We start from the raw sequence: 24,778 nt of genomic DNA, 5'->3' as shown, positions 1-24,778 counted from the left end.
GCCTGGCAGTTTAGTGTAGACACAAGGGCAGGAGCCTTGGCATGGTTGTCAGCAGGCCTCAGCCAATTCAAGGTAGACAGCCTTTGTTTAGGGGGTTCTGACACAGCAGGTCACTGCACCAGTTCGGGGCATGGATACAGTCTGTAGGCTGCTCAGGTGGTCATGGTGACTATCCTTTCCACATGGGGTGAGGAAGTGTTGTAATGCAGTGTTCGTGTAAGCCAGAACTGTCATGCAGAATGAAACTGAGCCAGAAGGTCAGGGTTCAAGTTTCCCCCCCCCACCTTCACCAGTAGTCTGTCACTGCCTTATTCAACTAAGTTGATTAAACAATCTTGTTTACATGTGGGGAGAGGAGTCAAATGGTGGGCAGTCCACTATATGTGTTGAGTTAGGCTTATGAGGGTTTTTTGCCTCCTGGTGTGTGAGAGAGTGGTAAGAGATGGAAATGGCTGGCACAGTTGGGGAGGTGACCAGAGTGAATGAGGAGGAAGGGCCTGCAGGGTTAGTGGGATTGGGGATGGGTGACAGTGAATGAGGGAAGCTGTTGCAGGCAATAATGAGAGTGATATAGCGTGAATCTTGGTGAGAGGTGAGTGTAATAGCTGAGTTAGAGTGTGTGTGTGTGATAACAGAAGATGGTGGCACTTATACTGGCAGAGTGAGAAGGACGTTGACCTTCTGACATTGCTGGGTATACCTCCAGGTGGCCACCTGCACTAATCAGGTGGCAACTTCAGACTAGGCTGCTATGATGTCATGGCCTCCACTGCTAGTCCTGGAGGAAGAGGAAATGCAGTGTCTCCATGTAGCATGATGTACGGGTCCCTCCCACAAAGTGTGGTGACAAGACCCCACCCTGCCCACTGCATGCAGTGTCTGAGGCCAATGTCAGGAACCACAGAGGGCCCATCCAGATTCATGATACTTCCCAGGGTGCCCAACAGGTTTTTCAAGATGGCATGAAATCCAGTGATAGTAGATATCCAGTGAGTTATTCTGGGAACAGTGCATGGTAGATGGGACGAGAATTAGCATGAGAGATGCCATTAGAGGCAGGGTATGTGGTTAATGAAGTGCAACAGAAATTGCTGGAAAAGCTCAACAGGTCTGGTAGCATCTGTGGAGAGAAGTGACAGTCAGTGCCAGACCTGCTCAGCATTTTCAGCAATTTCTGTTTTTGTTTCTGATTTCCAACATCTGTAGTTCTTTCGGTTTTTAGTTAGTGAGATGCATTTGGTAAGTTATGGTGAGAATTCTCACCCAGCCTCACAGCAAGAATCACTCCAAAACTTGACACAACTTGCAAATAATCAAAAAAAAAGATTTAGTCCGAACTTTTAATTGATGTGTGCTAAACAAGAAAGAAAATCACTTGTTGCAAAAAACAAAAGAGGCAGTTAAAAAGAGGAGAGCTGATTTCTCTCTCTCTCTCTCTCTCTCTCTCTCTTCACGTGGTCATAACAAGGCACACTACTAAATCTATCAACAATAAATGTTGGAATAAAACAATCTTTGACTGGAGGAGTAGTTTCTTGCAAACTCTTCCAGTTCAGTTATCTGTATTTTGAGCAACAGCGGCGAGTGCCAAATAGGAACCCTAGATGGGTCAAACTGTGGTCCGTAGTCAGGCCTGCTCTAGCTTCTCAGCCAAATAGTCATTCTTTGTATGCGAGCTTAAAGCCTTGGAGAAGGATCTGTCATCTGAGATATCATTAAACTTCCCTTTGCGTGGGAAGCAAATCACATAGCACTCATAATATGAATAATCAAGAGGGGAAACCCCAGCTGGTTTGTTTTTCCCTCCTTTCCTAGCACAAAGGCACTGAGGTTAATATTAGTGTCTAATTAAAGAAGTCAGTGAACTCAACACAAACCACGGGTTGGCTACACCTTGATTCTATCCTGTAATACGTGTTTTCACATGTTTTTTTCAACTTGGTCTCATTTTTTTTTTGGGTGCTCATCTGAATTTCTGCTGTGGCTAGAATGAAGTATTTTTACAGTTGGAGAGTTTGTTCAGGGATTGAGAGATACCAGTTCTATTGATCATGGAGAGCATAATAAAGTGAAAACAATAGGTCTATTGTGGTGCAGTGGAAATGTCCTGACCTCTGTACCATGAGTCCCAAGTCTCACCTGCTTGGAAGATGTGTATTAATATCTCTGAACAGGTTGCTTACAAAATATCTAAGGTGGAAAGAACAGTTTTTAAATAAAATGCAAATCTCTGATAGATACCAGTGAATGTTTCGATTACGAGCACAAAATGTGCATAAGGCCATTCACCTTATTGAGCCTAATCTCTCCAATGTACCATGCCAAACTTTCATTATTACGGCATCTTACATCTCCACATTCAACACAGCTGAACTCTAGAGTTTAACCTGAATAACGTTAACACCCATTGATGAGTATACATTATAAAAGGAAGCTAATTAGGAAAAAGGAGTATGAAGATATATTGATAGGGTTTAATGAAGGAAGTAGAGGAAATTCTTGTGGAGCATAATCACCTGCATGGGCCAATTGGGTGGCGTGCTCATTGTTGCATAAACAAGTCAATTTCTTATCCAAAACCACCAGTTTTTCTTGATGAGTTCTCAAGCAACTTGATCTTCCTTATCCTTCTAATGTGTGAGGTGTCAACAGGAAGGGCAGGCAATCATCAGTTAGAGTCATAGAGATGTACAGCATGGAAACGGACCGTTCGGTCCAACCCGTCCATGCCGACCAGATATTCCAACCCAATCTAGTCCCACCTGCCAGCACCCTGCCCATATCCCTCCAAACCCTTCCTATTCATATACCCATCCAAATGCCTCTGAAATGTTGCAATTGTACCAGCCTCCACCACTTCCTCTGGCAGCTCATTCCATACACGTACCACCCTCTGCGTGAAAAAGTTGCCCCTTAGGTCTCTTTTATATCTTTCCCCTCTCACCCTAAACCTATGCCCTCTAGTTCTGGACCTCCCGACCCCAGGGAAAAGACTTTGCCTATTTATCCTATCCATGCCCCTCATACTTTTGTAAACCTCCATAAGGTCACCCCTCAGCCTCCGACGCTTCAGGGAGAACAGCCCCAGCCTGTTCAGCATCTCCCTGTAGCTCAGATCCTCCAACCCTGGCAATATCCTTGTAAATGTTTTCTGAACCCTTTCAGGTTTCACAATATCTTTCCAATAGGAAGGAGGCCAGAATTGCACGCAATATTCCAACAGTGGCCTAAGCAATATCCTGTACAACCGCAACATGACCTCCCAACTCCTGTACTCAATACTCTGACCAATAAAGGAAAGCATACCAGACGCCTTCTTCACTATCCTATCTACCTGCGACTCCACTTTCAAGGAGCTATGAACCTGCACTCCAAGGTCTCTTTGTTCAGCAACACTCCCTGGGACCTTACCATTAAGTGTACAAGTCCTGTTAAGATTTGCTTTCCCAAAATGCAGGACCTCGCATTTATCTGAATTAAACTCCAACTGCCACTTCTCAGCCCATTGGCTCATCTGGTCCAGATTCTGTTGTAATCTGAGGTAACCTTCTCCACTGTCCACTACTCCTCCAATTTTGGTGTCATCTGCAAACCTACTAACTGTATCTCTTATGCTCGCATCCAAATCATTTATGTAAATGACAAAAAGTAGAGGGCCCAGCACCGATCCTGGTGGCACTCCACTGGCCACAGGCCTCCAGTCTGAAAAACAACCCTCCACCACCACCCTCTGTCTTCTACCTTTGAGCCAGTTCTATATCCAAATGGCTAGTTCTCCCTTTATTCCATGAGATCTAACCTTGCTAATCAGTCTCCATGGGGAACCTTGTCGAACACCTTACTGAAGTCCATATCCGTCACATCTACTGCTCTGCCCTCATCAATCTTCTTTGTTCCTTCATCAAAAAACTCAATCAAGTTTGTGAGACATGATTTCCCATGCACAAAGCCATGTTGACTATCCTTAATCAGTCCTTGCCTTTCCAAATACATGTATATCCTGTCCCTCAGGATTCCCTTCAACAACTTGCCCACCACTGAGGTCAGGCTCACCGGTCTATAGTTCCCTGGCTTGTCCTTACCACCCTTCTTAAACAGTGGCACCATGTTTGCCAACCTCCAGTCTTCCGGCACCTCACCTGTGACTATCGATGATATAAATATCTCAGCAAGAGGCCCAGCAATCACTTCTCTAGCTTCCCACAGAGTTGTCGGGTACATCTGATCAGGTCCTGGGAATTTATCCACCTTTTAGCCATTTCAAGACGTCCAGCACTTCCTCCTCTGTAATATGGACATTTTGCAAGATGTCACCATCTATTTCCCTACAATCTATATCTTCCATATCCTTTTCCATAGTAAATACTGATGCAAAATATTCATTTAGTATCTCCCCCATTTTCTGTGGCTCCACACAAATGCCGCCTTGCTGATCTTTGAGGGGCCCTATTCTCTCCCTAGTTACCCTTTTGTCCTTAATATATTTGTAAAACCCCTTTGGATTCTCCTTAATTCTATTTACCAAAACTATCTCATGTCCCTTTTTTGCCATCCTGATTTCCCTCTTAAGTATATTCCTACTTTCTTTATACTCTTCTAAGGATTCACTCGATCTATCCTGTCTGTACCTGACATATGCTTCCTTCTTTTTCTTAACCAAACCCTCAATTTCTTTAGTCATCCAGCATTTCCTGTAGCTACCAGCCTTCCCTTTCACCCTGACAGGAATATACTTTCTCTGGATTCTTGTTAACTCATTTCTGAAGACTTCCCATTTTCCAGCCTTCCCTTAACCTGCGAATATCTGCCTCCAATCAGCTTTTGAAAGTTCTTGCCTAATACCATCAAAATTGGCCTTTCTCCAATTTAGAACTTCAACTTTTAGGTCTGGTCTATCCTTTTCCATCACAATTTTAAAACGAATAGAATTATGGTCGCTGGCCCCAAAGTGCTCCCCCACTGACACCTCAGTCACTTGCCCTGCCTGATTTCCCAAGAGTAGGTCAAGTTTTGCATCTTCTCTAGTAGGTACATCCACATACTGAATCAGAAAATTGTCTTGTACACACTTAAGAAATTCCTCTCCATCTAAACCTTTAACACTATGGCAGTCCCAGTTGATGTTTGGAAAGTTAAAATCCCCTACCATAACCACCCTATTATTCTTACAGATAGCTGAGATCTCCTTACAAGTTTGTTTCTCAATTTACCTCTGACTATTGGGGGGGTCTATAATACAATCCCAATAAGGTGGTCATCCCTTTCTTATTTCTCAGTTCCAACCCAAGAACTTCCCTGGATGTGTTTCTGGGAATATCCTCCCTTAGCACAGCTGTAATGCTATCCCTTATCAAAAATGCCACTCCCCCTCCTCTCTTGCCTCCCTTTCTATCCTTCCTGTAGCATTTGTATCCTGGAACATTAAGCTGCCAGTCCTGCCCATCCCTGAGCCATGTTTCTGTAATTGCTATGATATCCCAGTCCCATGTTCCTAACCATGCCCTGAGTTCACCTGCCTTCCCTGTTCGGCCCCTTGCATTGAAATAAATGCAGTTTAATTTATTAGTCCTACCTTGTCCCTGCCTGCCCTGACTGACTCACTTCTGTTCTCAGCTGTACCCGTCTCAGATCGATCTCTTTCCTCACTATCTTCCTGGGTCTCACCCCCCCACCTTACTAGTTTAAATCTTCCCAAGCAGCTCTAGCAAATTTCCCTGCCAGTATATTAGTCCCCTTCCAATTTACCTGCAATCCATCCTTCTTGTACAGGTCACTTCTACCCCAAAAGAGATTCCAATGATCCAAAAATATGAATCCTTCTCCCATACACCAGCTCCGTAGCCATGCATTCATCTGCGGTCTCCTCCTATTCCTGTTGTTTGTTTTGTGTGTGTGATAATCAAAATATTTAGTTGCATTGTTTTATTTGCTCTTCAAAGCACGGTCTCAGGAACATTGTGTAAAACAAGACCTATTTTTTGTGTTTAGAAAATAATAGAAAAAGTTAAATGTTCTGAGGCAGATGATTTATGCCAAGGAACACAATGGTGGTTTTGAGTAGTGCAAATATCATAAGTACATATATTCCTCAGAGGCCCACACAAACTAACTCCAGTCAAAGATTGTTTTGTTCCAACATTTGTTGTACTTCTCTAAATCATAATACACAGCAATTCGCTTGTACAGTTGAGCAGATGATTTATCTATTCATTCTTATTTTCTTTTACCTTCCCACTTAACGTTTGCACATAATGACCTCTTCATTATGTCACAGGGATTCAGTAGATAAACCTAGCATGTAATAGTTTTCCGTCTTTTATATTTAAACTGTAGATAAATTTCCCCACTAACCAACTCCACAAGGCCAATTGTCCGATGATGAACCTAGGAAGCAGATGCTGAACTGGGCATATCTTCTGGATTCAGACTGATTGATTGAAATCCAGTTTCTTTGAGGTCAAGCAAGGGCTTGATTTATTATTCAAGGATTTCATAAAATTGATTGATTAGGCTTCCTTGATCCTTGAATGCACTACAAATATTGTTCACTGGTATGAGATAGCCATTTAGTCATTTTTGGGCTGTTAACTAGAGATTGACCATTCTTAAGACTTGGACTGACTGTTTCTTAGATTAAGTTTAACTACTTTTCTGATTTGCTGTCCTTCTCTTCATCCTTTTGCTGCTACAGATTTTGCAGTAAAAGCACCTTTTACATTAATTGCCAGCCACTATCATCACATGGTCATAACTATCATATTGCTGTCTGTGGGAACTTAAAATGAATGACTTTACCTGCCACATTTATGCTCTAAAGATAAATCACTGAAACTTTTAATCCTTGAGTCATCAGAACAAACACAATAATGCTAATTTTCAGATTATTACAATTCATAATACAGGAACAATGGTTCTGATTTGTTGGTAATGCAACTCTGATCAAGGCATTACCACGGTGAAAGGAACAATGAACTATAAATTCGACAACTACAATTCCAGATTTTCAGAACAATTCAAAAGTAATACAAAGCTTGAACATTTTCCTTTTGTTTACTGAACATGTGCCTTGCAAATGATGTTTGTCACTTCTATTTTTTCTAATTAATCTGTTCAGAGATGTTATTACACACTTCTGGAGCAGGTCGGACTTGTCCTGCCCTCTTGGTCCGGGGTAGGGACACTACCAATGCGGAAAGAGGGCCCCTTGTCTGTCACTTCTAATGAGTGTGTTTATTTTTGTCCTTTTTTTTCTATGCTTTCTCTTTTTTTTAAAATTCCTTCCCCTACACTACCAACTGACAGCAGGAGTGCTTATTTTTCCCTAGCACTCATGTCATGTGTGTGCAGGTGTTGGACACAGTGAAAAATCTAATGAGTGTTAGTGTGACATATTAAGTGCTTGACTAATTACCTTAAAATGATTGTCATTGTGACTTTTAGCTCACCAAAGGTTGTTTAATAAATACTGCCCAACCATAGAATTGCATCAGTCAATATGTTTGTTTGAGATTTGCAAGTATAGGCTGGATGAGTGCAGTAAAACATTGTACAGGTTAAAACATTAAAATATTATATTTCAAAGTACTTTATCCACCCTGGGCTGTCTAGAAGTTTTGAAAAGTGCTATACAAGAACAATTCCTTTTTAAATTTTTTAGAAGGAGGGCAAAAGCATACTAGAAGACAGGGCATTTGTATTAGATTGCAGGCTTATTTGGCGCATTTGTAGCTATCACAGCATCCTGTAACAGATTGCTACTATGTATGATTAAGAAAAGCTTTCATTGCCATTCCCTCAACCTGGGAATAAATTATTATTTTTTTAAATTGGAACGTATTACAGCACACCTTTGGGGCAGATCAAACTACAAACTGGTCCTTCTGGCCCACAGGTGGTAATGCTACCATTGCATCACAAGAGGCTCTAGCTTTTATTTAATTAATTTCCGAGTGCATATGATCTGCAAAATGCAAGGTTTGAAGGTATGCTATACAAATGACACTTGTGGGACAGGGCTACCTCTACTGAATTCTTGCTATTAATGCCACTGAAGATTCTGGAACAAAACTATCTGCACAGGTCACATGGGTACAATTTAATCACCTGAGAGTGTTTCTGAAAGTTATCAGTCTGCTATGTCCTTATAGTTTCACGAATCAGGGAGAGGAACCCAAGTATTCAGAATGTCAGGAACATTGCCCTGTAGCTTTGGCAGAAAGGAGGTAGATGAAACAGATGAGACTGAGGAGCAGCTAGCATTATTGTTGCATGAGTCACAGATCAATTAACTTTGCAGCTGTGCATTAACAGCTTTTGTCCTGTTTGTACTGCATTAGGATCTTTGGGTCAGTTAGTTCAGTTTGCTGGATGGCTGGTTTGAGATAAAGTGATGCCAATAACATGGGTTCAATTCCTGGCACCAGCTGAGGTTACCATGAAGGGCTCTCCTTCTCAACCTATGTCTTGCCGGAAGTGTGGTAACCCTCGATGAGAGGGAAGTCCTGTGGTCCTTTGTTGTCTTTTAGGCAGTTTAATACCCTCACACCACACCATTGTCTTGATGACTGTTCTCTCTGTTCTGCACTTTTTCCCAGCAGATTTATCCAGTACCATCCAAAGAACGTACCATTGATTTAATATCTTACTCAAGTTGTGTGTTTCTCTTTCCTTGCCTGGCTAGCCCAGATCGTCACATGTATACGATGTGTATTGTGTCGTGCTTAATCTAATGTTCTATCCAAATGCAATGTCAGAGTAGCAAAGGTGGCACTTTCTTGGCACAAATACTTATTGCGTACATGGTTCAGCCGATACTTTTCCTTTGTTTCATCCATGGCTCAAAGATAGTGATGTTGCTCCTCAGTCACATGTGATGGTTCAACTTAAGAGACTTGAGCATCTAATCTGAACTGGCACTTGATTCTTTGAATTGCTGTGTAACACAGGACCCATCTGCCTCTTCTTACAAATGTAAATATTTCAATGACGCCATTTGCAGAAATCTATGCAAGCTCTTCTGGAGTATTGGCCAGCAAACATTTGTCATCCAGCATGGATCTAAGTATACAATGTGGAATATTACATTGCGCAAATTACTGGCTGAATCCTTATTACTAAAATAATGACTACTGTGGTCTGTGATGCATTTTGGGATGTGGAGGGTCTGAATGGTATGACATAACTATGGGTTTGTATTTCTTTTGTTCTCATGACCAATGATTTGTGGGAATCTGCAATTTGTCATTTCATAACTCCTTGCCCTACTTGCTGCATAAGAATTAGAACTTCCTTAATAATATATTCCAGCTCTTTCCTGATGACTGATGTCTCCCTGTTCCACACCCCCCCTTTCTTTCTTGATTAATGCTGTAAATACCCTGCACTATGTCCTTGCCCTTTCTCTGTAACTTCCTGCCTTTGAAAACTTTCCTTGCAATTATTTGGTTGAAAGCCCTTCCGTATCCATTGTTAAATGACTCAACAGATACTAGTCCCTGCACAATTTGTATAAAGACTGTCCCATAGTTATGGCTCACTCTTTCCCCAGTGCTGCCAGTGCCCAAGAATTGAAACCCATGTGTCTGATACTAATCTTTGAGCCATATGTTCATCTCTGATGTTATGTAGTCTATTCCAATTTACTCATGGCTCACATGATAATCCAGGTGTTATTAACTTTTGTGGTTCTGGTTTTTGGTTCACCAAGCTGCTTAAACTTCTTCAGCAGAAACTGTTTCTTGTAGTTATGTTGTTATCCATGTGCACAGCAACTGCAATTTTCTCTCTCACTCCAACATCTTCTCCTTATCCTTGACACTGGTGTGACCCATGCTCTTAGCTGCAAAAAAGTATGCCCATTCCCCTAGTTATTTAAAAGACATCTGATGTGTACATGAATAGGAAAGATTTAGAGCGATGTCGGCCAAATGTTGGCAACTGGGACTAGATCAGTTTAGGATATCTATTCGGTATTGTCGAGTTGGACTGAATGGTCTGTTTCCATGCTGAATAACTCTGACTCTATACTCTCCACTACTACAACCACATTTCAATTTTACTCCCCAAACTGAAGGGTGCTGTGCACCACAGCACAGAGTTTGCTCACACTCCCTAAAGTTGCTGCTTTCTTTCATTTAAGCTGCAAGAATCACAAACCTGTTGGACAGTCATGTGGCCTGAGGCTCCTCCACTACGACCTTTTGGATCCCAGTGCCAGCCTCACTTGCAGTTACACTCACCTATAACTAACCACAGACTAAATCAGAAATACCTAGCCTAAATTGTGTGTCTGGCTTTTGGAACACAATTACCCCTCATGTCACATTGTTCAAAGCTTAGACACCGAGCTGAAGTTCACAAACTGTAAATGTGGTTGCCGAGGATCACACTGGTGTTCACCCACATCGACATACTACAGCTGCCACACATCACCTGGCCTGCCACTTTATTGTGTTTTATTCAACTAATTAGATTTCCAGAAATGTCACACATTTATTAAATAGTTTGATTAGATAAGCAAGTAACTTAATCCAACATTTACCTCTGAAATATAAGTGGAGAAAAGGTAATTCACAGTATTAAGGCACTCTATAATCTATCTGTATTTAAATGCAAAGTTAAATTTATCCAACCACCTCAACTCCATGATTTTGTTATTGTAAAGATCAATCTACACAATCTGAAGGGCTGCTTCAATTGATTTTATGTTCTACGATTTGGTTATTGCAAGGGATATGTCAAATTTTAAAACTTTCTTGAAAATATATTTGTGGAAAAGGCTAATCTCCATTTGCAGAACTCTGCAATGCTGCCATTACTTGTCAGATATAATCATTACAGAATGATGCACTGTGAATCTGTTTCAGTATGATCTGTTGAGACTGTGTTTGTTGACGGTGAAAGTGTGAGGCTACTACAGATGCATAAAAAGGCAATTGGAGCAATAGTCATTTACCATATGCCATGCAGTGAATTCACTCATACTTGTTACTCAGGTCCCTAAATCTCTAATACATTTAGTCAATAATCATTCCGACATGGCTTCATGTACTAACAATAAAGCCTGCATTTGTTTTTATTCATTCATGGGATGAGGGAGTTGGTGGGTAGATCAGTATTTATTGGATTAGTGGTGCTGGAAGAGCACAGCAGTTCAGGCAGCATCCAACGAGCAGCGAAATCAACGTTTCGGGCAAAAGCCCTTCATCAGGAATGTATTTATTGCCTATCCCTAATTGCCCAGAAGGCAGTTGAGAATCAACCACATTGCTGTGGGTTTGGAGTGACACATAGACCAGACCAGGTAAGGATAGTAATTTCCTTCGTTAAAGGCCATTAGTGAACTAGATGGATATTTTCCCCCTATAATTGGCAGTGGTTTCATGGTCATCATTTAGACTCTTTAATTCCAGACTTTTATTGAATTCAAATTCCACTATCTGCCTTGGCAGGATTCGAACCTGGGCCCTCAGAATGTTACCTGGGTCTCTGATTTAATAGTCTCGTGATAATACCACAAAATCATTGCCTCCCATATATAGTGCAGGACATAATCATTCTTTTCTATATTTCCCTTTTTATGCTTTAATTATTCTTTGTTTATATTTTTTATTCATCCATGGGATACGGGCATCACAATTTGGGCCAGCATTTATTGCCCATGCCTAACTGTGCTTGAGAAAGTGGTGGTGAACTGCCTTTTGAACCACTGTGGTCCATTTATTGTTGAGACCTTCACAATGCTGTTAGAGAGCGAGTTCCTTGATTTTAGCTCCGTGACAGTGAAAGAACAGTAATGTATTTCCATGTCAGAATGGTGAGGAGCTGGAGGGAACCAGCAAGTGAAACTGTTCCCACCTATCTATGACTTTATCTTTCTAGGTTGTAGAGGTCATGGGTTTGGAAGGTGTTGCTAAAGGAGTCTTGATGAATTGCTTCAGTGCCAATTATAGATTGCTGCATACTATATGTTGGTCGTGGACAAAGTTAACATTGCAGGTGGTGGTGAGTGCTAGTCAAGTGGAGCTTATTGAATGTTATTGGAGCGCACACATCCAGGCAAGTGGAGGGTATTCCATCACAATTCTGACTTTGTAGATGGCTGATAGGCTTTGGCGAGTCAGGAGGTGAGTTACTCGCTGCAGGATTCCCAGCCTCTGACCTGCTGCTGTAGTCACCGTATTTATATAGCTAGTCCAGATCAGCTTCTCGTCAAACCTAAGCCCTAGAATGTTGGTAGTGGAAGATACAGCTATGGTAATACCATTGAAAATCAAGGCGAGATGGTTGTATTCTCTCTCGTTGGAGATGGTCATTGTCTGCAGTGTGTGGCATGGATCTTGCCACTTATCAGCCCAGTCCGGACATTGTGTAGGTCTTGCTTCATTTGAACACAGACTGCTTTATTATCCGAAACTTTGAGGGGCCAGAAATCGATGTTGAGGATTCCTAAGATAACTCCCTTCTGAATGCATACCACTCTGCCACCACCTTCAATGGTGCAGGAGTAGGCCATTCGACCCTTCAAACCAGCACCACCATTTATTATGATCATGGCTGATCATCCACAATTAGTGTCCTGGTCCTGCCATATTAGATTCCATTAGATTCCTTACAGTGTGGAAACAGGCCCTTCAATCCAACCAGTCCACACCGACCCTCCGAAGTGTAACCCACCCAGACCCATTTCCCTCTGATTAATGCACCTAAATTGCCAATTTAGCATGGCCAATTCACCTGACCTGCACATCTTTTGGACTGTGTGAGGAAACCGGAGCATCCGGAGAAAACCCACGCAGACACGGGGAGAATTTAGCAAACTCCACACAGTCAGTCACCCGAGGCTGGAATTGAACCTGGGACCCTGGTGCTGTGAGGGAGCAGTGCTAACCACTGAGCCACCATGCTGCCCCCATAACCCTTGATTCCTCTATCTTTAAAAGCTCAATCCATCTCTTTCTTGAAAGTATCCAGAGACTTGGTGTCCACTGCTTTCTGGGGCAGAGCATTCCATATACCCACCACTCTCTGGGTGAAGTCGTTTCTCCTCAACTCTGTTCTAAATGGCCTACCCCTTATTTTTGAACTGTATCCTCTGGTTCTGAACTCGCCCATCAGCATAAACATGCTTCCTGCCTCCAGAGTGTCCACTCCTTTAATAATCGTACACGTCTCAATCATATCCCCTCTCATCCTTCTAAACTGAAGTGTCTACAAGCCCAGTCCCTCCAATCTATCAACATATGATAGTCCCACCATTCCTGGAATTGACCTCGTGAACCTGCGCTGCACTCCCTCAATAGCCAGAATGACCTTCCTCAAATTTGGAGACCAAAACTGCACACAATTCTCCATTTCGTTCAACTATTTGTACTAGTTAGATATGTCTGATTAACTTGCTAGGCTACTTCAGAGGATATGTAGAGTCTACCATATTGCTGTGGATCTGAATCATAAATAGACCAAACTGAACAGAGATTGAATCTCCTGGGTCAGACTGAGAATGGCAAGTATTACTTCTCTAAAGAAGTGAGTTTTTACCATAATGCACAGTGGTTTCATTGTCACCAATAGGCTAGCTTTTAATTCTAGACACTTTTCCAATTCCTGCAGTAGAATTCACATATTTGCTCCTCAGATCAGTAACATGATTTTTGGATTATTAATCGGGTGACAATACCACTGAACTACCACAAACCCTTGGTAGTCATTCACAGCTAATTCTTCTTCTTGCCATTTATGTTACAGGTGTAATGTGGATCAGTACTCAAGTCTAGAAAAATAAGAAAACATTGAAGGAGGAAAGTTGAACCTGTATACAGTGAAAGGAAGCAGAAAATTTCTCTCAGCACATACCCTGCAAAGAATCTTATATGTTTAAATAATATCACTTCCTATTTTTTCCACATTCCCACGAGTATAGGACCAACCAAGTCAATCTCTTTTTGTTCCAGGTGTAACCCAGTTTAGCTTCATAGAATTGCCTCCAGTGCACGTATTGTCTACTTCTGCAGAGGGTGTGAGATGGTTAGCTTGCTGATATTTATTGCCCATGATGATAGGGTTATATTTAGAATGAAAGCTAAAACAAGGTATAGAAGAAGCTGTCTTTTTTTTCCTGATGGCCCTGGTGAACCAATTATGTGCATCTCAATGGATACAGACAGCTCAGGGAAAATATTAAACTTAATTATTAGCTCTGCTTGTGTCACAAAAAAACCAAAAATACAAATACTATATCTGAATTATTAAATGCTTGTTATTTTAAGTAAGTGACCATTTTGCAGCAAGTTCAACAGAATTTCAGAATAGCTATATTTAAATGTTTGTCTTGTATTATAATGAGCTTTCTAATTTTAATCATGTTGTAATTTTGCAGAACACTATCTGTTTATGTTAGATACTTGCTGTCTTTTTTAAAAGTGTCATTTCAAGTCTCTCTCCCACCACACAAGCTCTGTGAAATTTGAGTGGCACAGCTTGGTCACTGAGGAGAAGGTGTTTTGCGTTGTTCACCCTGTTTGTGAACGCATCGCCAATGCTGACAATGTTTTCACATTTGAAGGTGATGTAATCTCTGTTAATGAAGAGCTTGCTCGCACTTGGAGCCAAGCCAAACATGCATACTTTTAGAACTCAGTCGATGTGATCAAATTGATAAATTTAACTGAAGTGTTGGCACATAGTTGCTATATAGCAACTATCAGTTGTAGAGGGCTTATAGCAGGGTGGCCAGACTTAATGTATTACTTCCAAAATATACCATTAGAATTCAAGCTAGGCTCATTGGAGGAAAGGTTGGGAGGGGAAGGCTTCAATTCTTCAAAGTACGAATAATACAGATCAACTTTTTAAAATCTACAGTAATTGATTCACGGAATGCGGGTGTTGCAGGCTAGTAATTCCAAGTCAGGATGGTTTGTAGCTTGGAGGCATATTCACAGGCAATGGTGTTGATTTCCTCGAGGTGATAGAAGTCACAGATTTGGAAGGGACTGTTTAAGGAACCTTGATGAGTTGTTGCAGTACATCTTGTAGATGCCACTGTGCCCTGAGTGATGGAAGGAGTAATTGTTGATGGTGTTGGATGGGGTGCCAATTAATCGGGCTGCTTGGTCCTGATGTGAGGCTTGTTGAGTATTGTTAGAGCTGCACTCATCCAGGCTGGTAGGGAGTATTCCATCATCCTCCAGATTTATGTCTTGTAGATGAAGGGTGTGCTTTGAGAAATCAGTGAGCTACTCACTGCAGAGCTCCCCAGCCTCTGAAATGCTTTTATAACCATAGTATTTCTATAGATAACGCAGTTCAGTTTATCTTCAATGGACACCATCAGGATGTTGATCATGGAGTGATGGTTAGATTTTCTCATGTGGAAGATGGTCATTTTTTGGAACTTGTGTGACACAAATGTACTTGTCACTTGTCAGCTCAAGTCTGTATATTGTCCGGATCTTTCTGAACATGGATAACTTTAGTATCTGAGGAGTCACAAATGTTGGACAATGTTACAAAATCATCAAGCCACTTATGGCCATGTGTTAGGGGGTGGTGGCAGGGGTGTGGTCATTGATGAAGCAGCTGAAGAGACCATGGCACCATCCTAAGGAACTCCTGCAGTGATATCCTGGTGCTGAGATGACTGCCCTCCAAAAAACACGACCATCTTCCTTGGAGGTATGACTCCAACTGGCGGAGAATTGTTTCCTCCTTCCCATTGACCCAATTTGGTAAGGTCCCTTGATCCTACACTGAGTCAAATGCTACCTTCATTTTGAGATTACCTTTACTTCCTTTTTTGAGTTTTAGCTCGTTTATCCATGTTTGGACCAAGGCTGTAATGAGGTCAGGAACTGTTTGGGCTGGGGGGAATCTAAACAGAGCATCAGTGAGCAGGTTAGTTGTTGAGTAAGTGCCACTAATAACACCATTGATGACCATCATTTGATAATGGTTGAGAGGAAACTGCTGTGGCAGTAATTGGCTGGGTTGGATTTGTCCTAAATTTTGGACAATTTGAACATTACAGTAGTGCTCCCGTACCCACTGGAGATATGTTCCAAGACCTACCGCGGAAGCCCAAAATCGCAGATCGGTACAAACCCATTCATTTGAATGGGAAACGTACCTTCCCAACAGCCTCTTGGTTCCTGGTTCTGGAACGTTCCTTGTAATATGTTCAGGCCACAGTAATATGTTCACTCCTCACTTAAGAAGCTCCATTTAACAATGGGTAACTGAAACCGCAGTTTCCTGTCAGTGCTCCAGTTTCCTCCCATAGTACAAAGATATGCAGGTTAGGTGGATTGGCCATGCTAAATTGCCCGCAGTGTCCAAAGATGTGTAGGACAGGTGGATTAGTTGTGCTTGTTATGGTGATAAGGTGTGGAAGTTGGGTCCAGGGTGGGATGCTCTTCAGAGGGTCAGTACAGACTCGATGGCTCAATGGCCTCTTTCTGCACTGTAGGGATTCTATAATACTATTACTAATACAGATTAACATAAAATCATTGGTAATTAAACTCTGGTAAAGATTACTCTTGCTAGTGATGTTTTACTTCTGGGTAATTGTCTGAGGCTGTTTACATTCTTCATGATCTATTTGACTGTAGAATGCTTCCTATCACATTCTCTCTATGAACAACAGCAGTTATTTCACCTCTACAAAAACATCTGACGTTGCCCTATTCTCAGCTCTTCAGTTGCTGAAACCTTCAACCATGCCTTTGTTAGCTTCAGATTTGACTGTTTCACATGTACTTGGCTGGTCTCACCATGCATTGTGTGTAAACATCAGCTGATCCAAAACTCCTGCTATCCTAACTTGTACTGAGTCCTATTTGCTTATCACACTCAAATTTGTTGATGTACATTGGCTCCTGCTCTAGGACTACCATGACTTTCAAAAATAAATTATAATCATCCTTGTTTTTGTATTCCTTAATGGCCTCACCTTTATCTATCTCTGTATATTCTCCTATCCCTGTTACTGTCTGAGCTGTTTTTGTGCTCCTTTTGTTCTGGCCCTTTTTTGTATCCCTGATTTTGATTACTAGATCGTTAGCTGTGCTTTCAGCTATCTGTGCAATGACATGAATTCCATTCCTAAACATAAACCGATAACTCTTGCTTAACAACAATCAATCTACCTCTGAATTAAAAATATTTAAGAACTGACTTTCACCACGTTTTGAGAAAGAGAGTTCCAAAGACTTGTGATCCTCTGAGAGAAAAGCTGTCTCTTTTAAAAGTGTGAGCTCATATTTTAAACAGTGACCCCTAGTTCTTGATTCTTCCACAAGATGAAACCTTTTCTCCATACCAGCCTGTCATGACCGTTCAGGATGTTATGGATTACAATCAAGGCACCCTTTATTCTTCTACCCTTTCCATTCTCGCTGTCTCAGTGCTTCATTACCTCTCTCCTCACTTAAGAAGCTTTTTAACATTATTTCCTTGACTAAACTATTGTTTCTGGAATATTAACCCAGAAGCCAGATGGGTACAGCAAAGTCCAAACTCGCCAAAATGCATTTCTGTAACACAAAAATGCCTCATGACTCTCTGACTTGATCTTTCTTCCCATATCTGCATCTACATCTTTCATGAAGGCGGTATCTTTCACTGATGTTAGCCTGTTGGGTAATAGAAATATATGACCTTGATTGTGACCTGCAGCATCTGATTCTTTTCTTTTTGTTCTTCCAGTAAACTTTGACCATTTCCAGATCTTAAGAGCAATTGGCAAAGGCAGCTTTGGGAAGGTAAGTGTGTTTCATCATTGGCAATATCACAAGTCTGTTCTAAGCTCTGCAGAATTATATCTTATTCTTCTGTATTGCAGCAGTGTGCCATAATAATTTACCTATACCAGCTTGTGGCTGAGTTATTTTATCTCCTTTTGTTCACCCAAGCTAGTTGAACAGATGCCACCGAAAAAGAAAGTAATATAATACAAATCTGTGATTGAATCAAAATCTAGTTGGTGCCAGGAATGATTTTACTAATGCAGATTAATGCAAGACAGTATATGGAGAGAAGAGTGTAAGGAGTGCAGGAATACACATAGGCTCTTGCTCTCTCTCCCTGAAACATGCATGCTGTCTGGCAAGGAAAGCACAGTCAGAGTGTGAAGGTGCGAATCTAACGCCTGCCCTTGCATTTACACTCGCTTGCATAGACTCTTTCCGACACACATTTATGCGCACGTGCACACCTCATGTCAGCCTGTTAAATATTGAAAATCCACTTCTAATCAATGCTTTAATATTATTTTGTGAAACAAAAAATGGAGTATTAAGTCTGCATGACCAGCTGGCAAATTACTAGGCAACTGATGAAAGTTTAGTACAGTCAAGTAGACAGATTGATATTATGTCACTCCTGTGAACCATGATGAATGTTAAACTCAGTGCAAGGTTCGAGGATGATGGAAAACTGGAGCACAATTTCGTGGTCCTTTATTTATTCCCAAAGACTTTAACCTTTGTATTATGGAATTGAATGTTAAGAAAAGGGGAAAATAATTTCACATCACAAAAGTATGATGTGACCTTTTGATTTTGATTTATATCTTTTGAGGTTGGAAACACAAATTGGGTTGTTTCCTGATATCACAATCCTGCCTCAGGCCTGACACAGATGTTGAGAGGTATACAGGTTAGAAGGCCTGTATTGGTACTCTGGTAGTTCAGTTCCATAATTGTGGGTTAGGCACCTTAGTCCTGACACTTCACTTACCAGCTGTCCCTGTCAAAACACCCTACACCCTCAAAACCCCCAAAGTGTTTTCAGTCAATACAATGATCAATTTCAGGGTGTATATGTGCAGTACAATCTGAAGCTCGACATTGTTCAATTCATAATATGTGAAGTAGGCATCACCCCTCGAAAATTCTTGTCAAGATATTCCTGACTCCGTATTCAAGCTTCCTCATGGATCACAACTCCCCTGAAGTGCAATGCATCATGAAGCATGTCAAACACGAGAAGGAAAAAAACAGATTAACTTGTAAATAACCCGTACTGATCCAACCTCTGTGTATAGCTCAGAAAAAAAGGTCCACGTGACAAGTATGTTCATTTTCCAAATATGACTATTTGGGCTATTAAAAAGGATCTGACTCCATGAAATAGTGCTGGGTGGGATAGGATGTGTGTGTGGTGGGTGAATTGGAGTTGATGAGATTTGCTGTGCATGACGTGGAGGAGCCACTGTTGGATTGGGGTGCACAAAGTTAAAAATCACACAACAGGTAAAATGGGAAACACTATCTTTCGGAGCACTGCTCCTTCATCAGGCGGTTGTGGAGCATAAGACCATACGACACAGAATTTATAGTATGAAATTACAGTGTCATGCAACTGCAATGATATATTGAACAAACCTGGATTGTTGTTACTTGCTCATATTCTTGTCCAAGAATCCTGGAATCACATCCATTTTTAAAGTTTGGCTGCCTCAGTTCTGAGTTAGAGGCATGACCTTCCAGATCTTAATTAACTTGTACTTACCTAACTAAAATACCATCCCATAAATATGAAAGCAGCTGTACTTTATAAACCATTTCCATCTGTATGTGAGCATGTAGCTATGCAGTAGAAAGGCATACTTTGTTATTTTCAGTGTATAAGTAACCCATTAAGAATGCAATCCCCTACTTGCAGAAAGGCAGAGAGAATTGACTGCAAATGCCAATAAGTAGTAGAAGAAAGCCATCCTCTTAATGAATCCTCTAGTATTTCTCTATGTGTTAATCTCCTTTCACAAGCCAGTCTGTCACACTGAAAGTAGACTCAAACTGTGAACCTTTGCAGTAAGTCATGTTATACTTGATCTCTGCATCTTTAATACATATCAATTTTAGAATAAGAACAATGTTATGTTGTACCACTAAAAAAAGCTTTTGCTTGACAAAAAAATGAAGGCTTGATCATTTTCCAGGTCCACATCAATGCAGCATCTTGCTGAGGCCACCAAAGCACTTTGACTCATCTTCAGATTCTCATTATCTTGTTCTGAGCTTCTACTACAACACTGAACTTTTGGGTGATTTCTTGTTACTCGTGTTACAGTAGAAGCTGAAACCAAATTGTTGTGCCAAATTATTCATTTTCTTTGACAGTGAGAAAGCTCTGGCTGTCTACCAATTCACCTCAAACATCTGAGTCCTTATGTCCATCAGGATCAGGGTTCTCCTGTATGCTCCTTCAATGAAATTATCATCCGAGTCCTTCACAGCAGAATTTATACGTGAGCTCGTCGTCTGGGGAATTAGTGCACAAACTCCATTTTCTCCTTACTTGCAACACACTTGTACCCAGTGGCTCATTTACATGGTGCCAGTGTCTTGAGCTGAGAGCTGCAAGCATCAGATGAAGTGACAGTGCCTCTTCATCAGAGATCTTGTTCAATATTGCACTTCATGATGAGGCTGCGGTGGCAGGCTAGGTAGATGTTTTTGGGTATCTGAAAGTACAAGTATAATGGGGGAGTACTGGTGTAAGGCAGGACGATTAGAATGGCAAGCAAGAGGTCCAATATCACCCTAAGTGGAGCATATACTTCCAGAAGGATTGCAAGATGCGACACATTTTAAAGAAGGAGCCTTCATGTAAGGAATTGGAACTCAGCACATTTTGAATGCCTTCAACAATACCAAATACAGCTACTTCAATGACAGCTATCTCCATGGTGCAAAACATCATGATGTCCAGTGGTTTCCAGACCTACAAGTGTGGCTGTCCTCACCAGGTTCTGGTTGTAACCCGTGGTTATGAGCTGCCTGTAAAAAACAGGGAAACAATGTCAGGGACTGTCATATATTGTGTTTGGGTGATGCTTTTGACATAGCTGCATAATCAAAGGCATTTGGAAACATCAGTCTGTTGCGAGGCTGACAGCATTAGTTAGTTTCTTTGGGTGAAGTATCTGATTGTTAGGCATGAGTCCTTATTGCAGATGGATGAGTGAAGGTACTATTAAGTGGAGTGAGAGGTTGGACAGGAGACATCACTTCATGATGTATTCACTGACCGTAAGAGCTCATTGAACTTTATCTAGCACTACAGCCAAGTTTTCTTTGGAGAATGAATTGTCTGTCTGGGAATTGGCCTCTTTGTGCCACCCATTCCCTCCTACTGGTGTGTCTTAAGAGGCTCCTGGCACCTGTGGAAACAAAACATCTCTCCTCCTTTCCACCTGAATCACTAAGGCTTCCAGTGCAACATTTGAAAATCTCTGCCCTCCCTGCCCTACTGCTCCATCTGCCATCTAGTTCCTTGCAGCCAAACACTCCTTGGCAGTTGCAGGAGCTTCTGTTACATAAGAGCAGCTCTCCTTTAAGGGACGAGGCTATCTTTCAGAATGGTAAGCTAGCTGTGCGTTGCGCTTGCTACTCACGTTGAACATGCAACTAGGGAGTTATGCAATCTCACTGGTGCGTAATGCTACCATAATGTGGATTACCAGGCAACATGATGCTCACACACTTGAACCTTCAACCACCCTGGACCTGATTATTTGTTTGTCAGCAGGGCCTGACAGTAGATTTCTAGATTTTGACATCCCAGCTTGAATATGAACAGGGTCAAGATCAAACTGGAACTAATATCTCTTATCTATAATAACTTGCCATTGTTGCCTATTTAGTGATCATATGGGGAGGTGATGACCAAGTAGCATTATTGGTTACCTAGGTTTCTCAATTAACAGTCTAATGTTCTTGGGACATGAGTTGGAATCCCACCATGGTAGCTGGTGGAATTTGAATCCCATAAAAAAAATCTGTAATTAAAAGACTAATGGGAATTATGAAGCCACTGTTAATCATTGGAAAACCCCATTGGTTCACTAAACCCTTTAGAGAAGGGAATCCGTCATTCTTACTTGGTCTGGTCTGCATGTGACTCCAGACCCATAGCAAAATGATTAACTCTTAATTACTTGAGCAAGCCATTCATTTGTAACAATTTCTGCAAAGTCTGAAGAAAGAAACAAAACTGGACTTCCCACACATAGACTGCTGCCGTTCAAGAAGGCAGTGCACCACAGCTAGTAATGGAAAAATAAATGTTGGCCCAGCCAGTGATGCCCACGTCCTGTGAGTGAATAAAAAAAATCATGATGGTGGATGGAGGATGCGTGTGGAACTTTATTTCAGCAAAAGTCTGCGCAGGAAGAGCAGCCAAAAACATAGATCGAAAGCAAGCCAGAGAAATTAAAATTGAGTTGTATTCTCAGCAGATTTCTAATAGAGGAATGAGAACATTGTTTGAAATTAATTAGACTGTATGTTGAGGCCAAGATGACATCTTCCGAGTCCATGAATAATGCATTGTTATGAAATTGTTTCTTCCTAAAGGGAATATATCCCCTGGATGTTCGCCAGAATGCACAGTCATTTTGCAAAAACCACTTTCATTAATTCATCAGGCATGTATCAGAAGTCAGTAGGCCACCTTTATGGACACAAGTAGTCGGCATCTTTCCTATAGCTCCATGTGTAAATGACACAAAGTTGGAAAGTCAAAGAAACTGGTTGTTTACCAATGAAATAGGAATACAGCCACATTCATAACAGCCCCCAATCAGTGTGGCTTACAGAAAGTATAGGTTGGGAAATCACAAACTTTCTGCAGCTGATTATCTGCCTCTGAACTAAAGAAGTGGAAGATCATGAGATTCAGGTCCATTTCTCTATCAACACTGTTAGCGAGTACCCAATGAGTGCCCCCTCATATATCTTTTATATTGTATGTCATTATTCGAATGCAGCCTCCCCTTAGCTTTTTTTTAAAGAGATGAGAAAATTATGCTCAACACTTTGATGACATTAGATCATTTCTCTGTATTTCTTTCTTAGGAGTCATTGCCTGAAGAAAGAAGTAAGTACAGGAGGGAGAAAGAAGTAGAAATGTATTCTGATGAGATATGATGAAAATGTGATAGGTGGAGGCTCAGGTGGAGTACCAGCAAAAAACAATTGTCCTGAATGCTCTCTTTCTGTGTTCGAGAGAATCAGGAAAATAACTTTGGCCAAGATTGCAACCAAAGTTATGATAAGATTCTCATAATTTCTTCATGACCCTCTAAACAAATGGAGAGAACAAAATGTTTTCAACTTCCATTTTTGGTAGGTCTTGGTTAAAGACTGTAAGATACAGGAATAGAAATTAGGCCATTCCTGATGAAGGGCTTTTGCCTGAAACGTCGATTTTCCTGCTCCTCGGATTCTACCTGACCTGCTGTGCTTTTCCAGCACCACTCTGATCTAAACTCTGGTTTCCAGCATCTGCAGACCTCACTTTTGCCTAGAAATTAGGCCATTCAGCCCATCGAGTCTGCTCCACCATTCAATCGCCACTGGTAACCCCATTTTTCAACCCCATTCTCCTGCCTTCTCCCATAACCCTGGATCCCCTTTTTAGTCAAGAACCTATCTATCTCAGTCTTAAATACACTCAATGACCTGGCTTCCACAGCCTTCTGTGGCATGGAATTCCATAGATTTACCACCCTCTGGCTGAAGAAGTGTCTCCTTAGTTCTGTTCTAAAAGGTCTTCCCTTTACTCTAAGGCTGTGTCTCTGGTCCTAGTCTCTCCTACCATTGGAAACATCTTTCCAAACTCCACTCCATCCAGGGCATTCAGTATTCTGTAAGTTTCAATTAGATACCCCCTTAACTCCACCAAGTATAGACCCAGAGTTTATTTGAGATGGGTCACGGACTAATAGCAAATGTACAGAAAGGCTTGTGATGCCTTTTATATTCTGGTTGTATTGGGATGTCCTTTGTAATTGTGTTTTCCATTATTTAGGGATAATTCAGCCATAAAGTGTTTTTGAATTGCATCATTTCTAAAAATTCCGTACTGTGAAATGTGTAATTTGAACAAAAAGTGTGACAATAGCAGAAGCAAAACAATGGATTAATGCTGTGGACAATAGCTAGAGAATAAATAATGAACTATAAGGGCAATTGTACCCAATTGTAATGAACTGAAATGAACTTAAATTGTGGAGTACTTCCCAAAAAGATAGAAAAGAAGAATTCTTTAACATCAATAACAAGGCCATTCATTAAATCAACTACATTTATCAACTTTAAAGCCAAAAAGTTTGTCCTGAGGCTCTTAAAATGCTCAATTATTATTGAATTTGATCTTTTGTAGGCTAAAGCAACAATGAAATCTTACAAACAACAAATACGTAAGTAATCGGTTTTTGGAGATAAACTCATAGAACTGTGAAAAGGTCCTTTCTCCTTTTTGCCCATTCTAAGAGGAGGAATAACATGGAAGTAGTGAAACTATAGAGTAGCAATATCAGCATTAAACTACAATCTAATAATAAAAGGGGATTATATATGATTACATTCCAAAACTTTACAGACAGGAGATTTAAGGGATAATGATCTAGACATTGCTTTCTCCTCTCCCAGCAAGAACATGTTTTTATAACAATAAAGATACTTGTGATCATACAGGATCCAAAAAGCAGTGGATTTTGCACTAGAACATTCTAGCAAAAGGCTAGAGGTTATTTATCTGTTATATCCGGCCATAGTAAGGATTGTTGCCTCTTTGGTTAACCAATCCAATTAGTCTCATTGCCCTTATTTTTCATATAACCTGGATATTTCAAGAACCGTGAGCAGCACAGCGGGTGGGTGGCACGGTGGCTCAGTGGTTAGCGCTGCAGCCTCACAATGCCAAGAACCCAGGTTCGATTCCTGCCTTGGGTGACTGTCTATGTGGTGTTTGTACCTTCTCCCCATGT

General features: G+C 41.1%; 1 protein-coding gene across 1 annotated transcript in view; it reads left to right on the top strand.

The window, feature by feature from the left end:
• stk32a (serine/threonine kinase 32A) overlaps window positions 1-24,778 on the top strand; it is a 323,186-nt gene that overhangs the window by 73,557 nt on the left and 224,851 nt on the right. The window contains exon 2 of the mRNA XM_072591097.1: window positions 17,707-17,762. Coding sequence (XP_072447198.1) covers window positions 17,707-17,762 — 56 coding nt within the window. The remainder of the gene's footprint in view (window positions 1-17,706; window positions 17,763-24,778) is intronic.

The sequence above is a fragment of the Chiloscyllium punctatum genome, chromosome 20 (assembly GCF_047496795.1).
Source record: "Chiloscyllium punctatum isolate Juve2018m chromosome 20, sChiPun1.3, whole genome shotgun sequence".
NCBI classification, from domain to species: domain Eukaryota; kingdom Metazoa; phylum Chordata; class Chondrichthyes; order Orectolobiformes; family Hemiscylliidae; genus Chiloscyllium; species Chiloscyllium punctatum.
Note: the sequence above shows the minus strand (reverse complement) of the source record. Positions and strands in the feature narration are given on the sequence as shown.